Below are 2,782 nucleotides of genomic sequence, written 5' to 3'. Positions count from 1 at the left end.
TACTTTATGAAGGCCAGGTATCACATAGAGATGACACTAAGTCTATTGAATCAGGTCCAAAACTAGACTGCATTACACCTATGTAAAAGCAAGTAATAAGGAAAATGCCAAATGCATATAGCCATCTATCTACATTTTCGTCTTTCATTTTACAACCTTTCTTCCACAAGCTAGATGTCAGCTTCAGTCCACTTAGTCATTTATAACAGTACAACTAAAGGATCTTACAAGTATTTTCTAACATATTTGAATTGTTTTCTTAACATCCAACAGAGAATATAAGCAAGCAATCATACAAGTAGCAACAGATGACTAGGTTCTAGTTCTTTAATTTTTCAAGTTTAGACTGAAGATTATTATTTACTACAATTCATAATCCAATTACTGGTTAGTAGTGATTGCACTGGAGTAATACTTTTCAGCCAGAAAGTCAAACTTACAGACTAGACAATAAACAGAATTATCAGATAAATTTCTACAATCACAATATCACATATGTTCTCACTTGCAGTATTGCAAAATAACAAAATAACGTTCTCGGTTCCTTACCAAATCCCCTTCCAGATTTAGAACCACATATGTCGCACTGCCATGCATCCTTTTGGGGGAAATTAAAAAACCCATGTCAGATTATGTATATGTCAAAAGTAAAAATAAATTAAAAGGGCAGAGCATGGTGCAGACAAAAAATAGTAATCCAAGTAAATTCAATTTTCAGACATTGAAATAATTAATAGAAAATTTAAATAACAAGCGAAGTGACTTGCCATATATGCCTAAGGGAAAACACCAAGTGCATGATGCCCAACATTATTATACAAAGACAAGCACCACCGTTCTTTTGCTCGAGGAGAGTAATACTCGGCCACAAATTTTCTCCAATAGGCCACAAATTCACTGGAACGAGACAAAAAAAAAAAAGAAGAAGGAATCTTTATCAATTAGAGATCATGGAAGTAAAACAAGAATGCGAGATGAGACTGATTTATTTATTTATTTTGAAGGTTGTGAAGAACACACCATTTTCCATCATGGATTGCAACTGCTTGATTGCATCCTGATTGCAAATACCCATCTTCAACTGAAACAAAGACAAATCTGCAACTGGGTTCTTGAAAAGTGTGACCTTTAACACTAGCACAGAAACCTTGTATAGAGTATAAACATTCTGAAGAAGACTGTGGGGAGCCAAAAAACCAAAATCATAATAAGAACAACTGTCTTACCATATGGGGTAGTTTGTAAAAGCATGCATCTCATAGTTGTTTCGCTTTAAGGAAAGAAGCAAATGTTCAATTCCTTCAATGTATGAATATCCACTTGTCATGCAAGTTTTAAGGCCTGTGATGGAAACACACATGAAACTAAAATATCGACAATCTGGAATTGATCTGAAATGACTTGATCTATGAACAAAAATATCAACATCAGCATTTTGCGGTTCTTAAAAGTCAGATTTTCAATGTATTATATTAAACTAAAATAGTATCATGTAATGACTAATACTAAGATATCAGCTCTAGCAACAAAATGTTAGACCAACCTTCTAAATCAACATCCCTTCCGTCCTTAAAAACTTTTCTCGCTAGCTCCATCTGGAAGAGAAAAACATTATTAAGAACGATGTTATGAAAGTGGAAACTACTTAACCATTTTATGCAGAAGATACAAGAAATTCGAAAGCAAGTAGTGAAAAGCGAGAATTCAATTTCTATGATTTCTCAGCAACCAAAGATACTTGAGCCCTTAAATAATCATTGCTTTGCCTTAGATCTTCAATAATTTTGATGTCTTCGTCCATTTTTTCTGATTTTTCGGCTGTGTATCCATCAAATCTTTATTTAGCCTTTGTATGGAACTTACGACTTCTTCCCTTTCTGGAAAACTTTTGGAAGGATCTGACATCTGTTACAAAAAGCCAATGCCGGCATTCCAAAAAGTAATTATTTACATTATCAAAAAGCCATTATATTGTTAACATAACTGATATCCCTTGAATGCTTGACCTGTACCTGAGAAGCACTGGAAAGGACATTAGCCGCTAAAGACTTCCTGCTTGTTTCAAGAGCAGCCTCAATTTCATTCTTTTCCATCTAACAATAATGAGAACAATGGGTTATAGTAGAGTACATTTTAGAGGTAAATATCACAAATTCACAACTAAAAAATATAAGTCTTTTAAATTATGACCTCCCCATAGTATAACTACAAACAGAATGATTCTTTTTATCTCACGGTGAGCAAAAGAATGCTTCAGTTACAATGATGAAATATATATAATATAAACTCACTTTGTCTCTATCCAGCTTTAATATTTTAAGCTCCTCCTGAAAGGACTTGTTCAATTTCTGTTCCTTTGACATTTAAGTGTAGAATCAAATAAGAAAGGAGGGTTAAAAAGCATGGTTCCTTATCAAGAATTACCTCTCGGAGAGCTTCAAGTTTCCATGAACAATAGCCGGAACTTTCTGCAGAAGGTTTACTTCTGCAAAGACATCAAACAGCGCATGTAAGTAGCCAGAGCGGACAGCACCAACTATTGCAGATCTCAATATCTCAATATCTCAACAAATTTGTAGAAACTTATCAGTAATTTTAAGTTAATTAAGAACAGATCTCGATATCTCAACAAATTAAAAAATGAATGAAGTTAATTAGTATTATTTTTATTTTTCTGTGAAATTAGCAGCAGCAACAAGGAAGGGACAGGGCTAGGGCTAGGGATAATGAAATCAGAATAGAATCACAATGGAAGGGGTTAGGGATATGGACGAGAAGGAGG

At 34.0% G+C, this 2,782-nt stretch overlaps 1 protein-coding gene across 2 annotated transcripts; it reads right to left on the bottom strand.

Annotated features, from left to right (window-relative positions):
• Positions 1–1,020: 1,020 nt before the first annotated feature.
• Positions 1,021–2,470, bottom strand: LOC112776828 (flavin mononucleotide hydrolase 1, chloroplatic-like). 2 transcript variants are annotated; one of them, XM_072227537.1, is made up of 5 exons: positions 2,292–2,428; positions 2,013–2,093; positions 1,544–1,595; positions 1,227–1,341; positions 1,021–1,081 (listed from the first exon to the last, which is right to left on the bottom strand). In XM_072227537.1, exons 1-5 carry the CDS (start codon positions 2,361–2,363, stop codon positions 1,078–1,080), a joined length of 324 nt encoding a protein of 107 aa, XP_072083638.1. In that variant the 5' UTR covers positions 2,364–2,428; the 3' UTR covers positions 1,021–1,077. The 2 variants fall into 2 exon arrangements, 1 of the variants encoding a protein (XP_072083638.1); XR_011877523.1 differs by having other exon boundaries at positions 1,027–1,341; positions 1,544–1,905; positions 2,425–2,470.
• Positions 2,471–2,782: the final 312 nt, after the last annotated feature.

This window comes from Arachis hypogaea, chromosome 19 (assembly GCF_003086295.3).
Source record: "Arachis hypogaea cultivar Tifrunner chromosome 19, arahy.Tifrunner.gnm2.J5K5, whole genome shotgun sequence".
Classification (NCBI taxonomy): domain Eukaryota; kingdom Viridiplantae; phylum Streptophyta; class Magnoliopsida; order Fabales; family Fabaceae; genus Arachis; species Arachis hypogaea.
This window is presented reverse-complemented; position numbering and strand designations above follow the sequence as displayed.

Bases quoted from the DNA above. Each gene is read 5' to 3' on its own strand.
- LOC112776828 (XM_072227537.1), bottom strand. From the start codon at position 2,363: ATGTCAAAGGAACAGAAATTGAACAAGTCCTTTCAGGAGGAGCTTAAA. The intron at 1,596-2,012 runs GTACAGGTCAAG...TTTCTCTTCCAG, and splicing joins TCCTTTCCAGTGCTTCTCAG to ATGGAGCTAGCGAGAAAAGT. The intron at 1,342-1,543 runs GTTGGTCTAACA...TTTCCATCACAG, and splicing joins AAGGGATGTTGATTTAGAAG to GCCTTAAAACTTGCATGACA.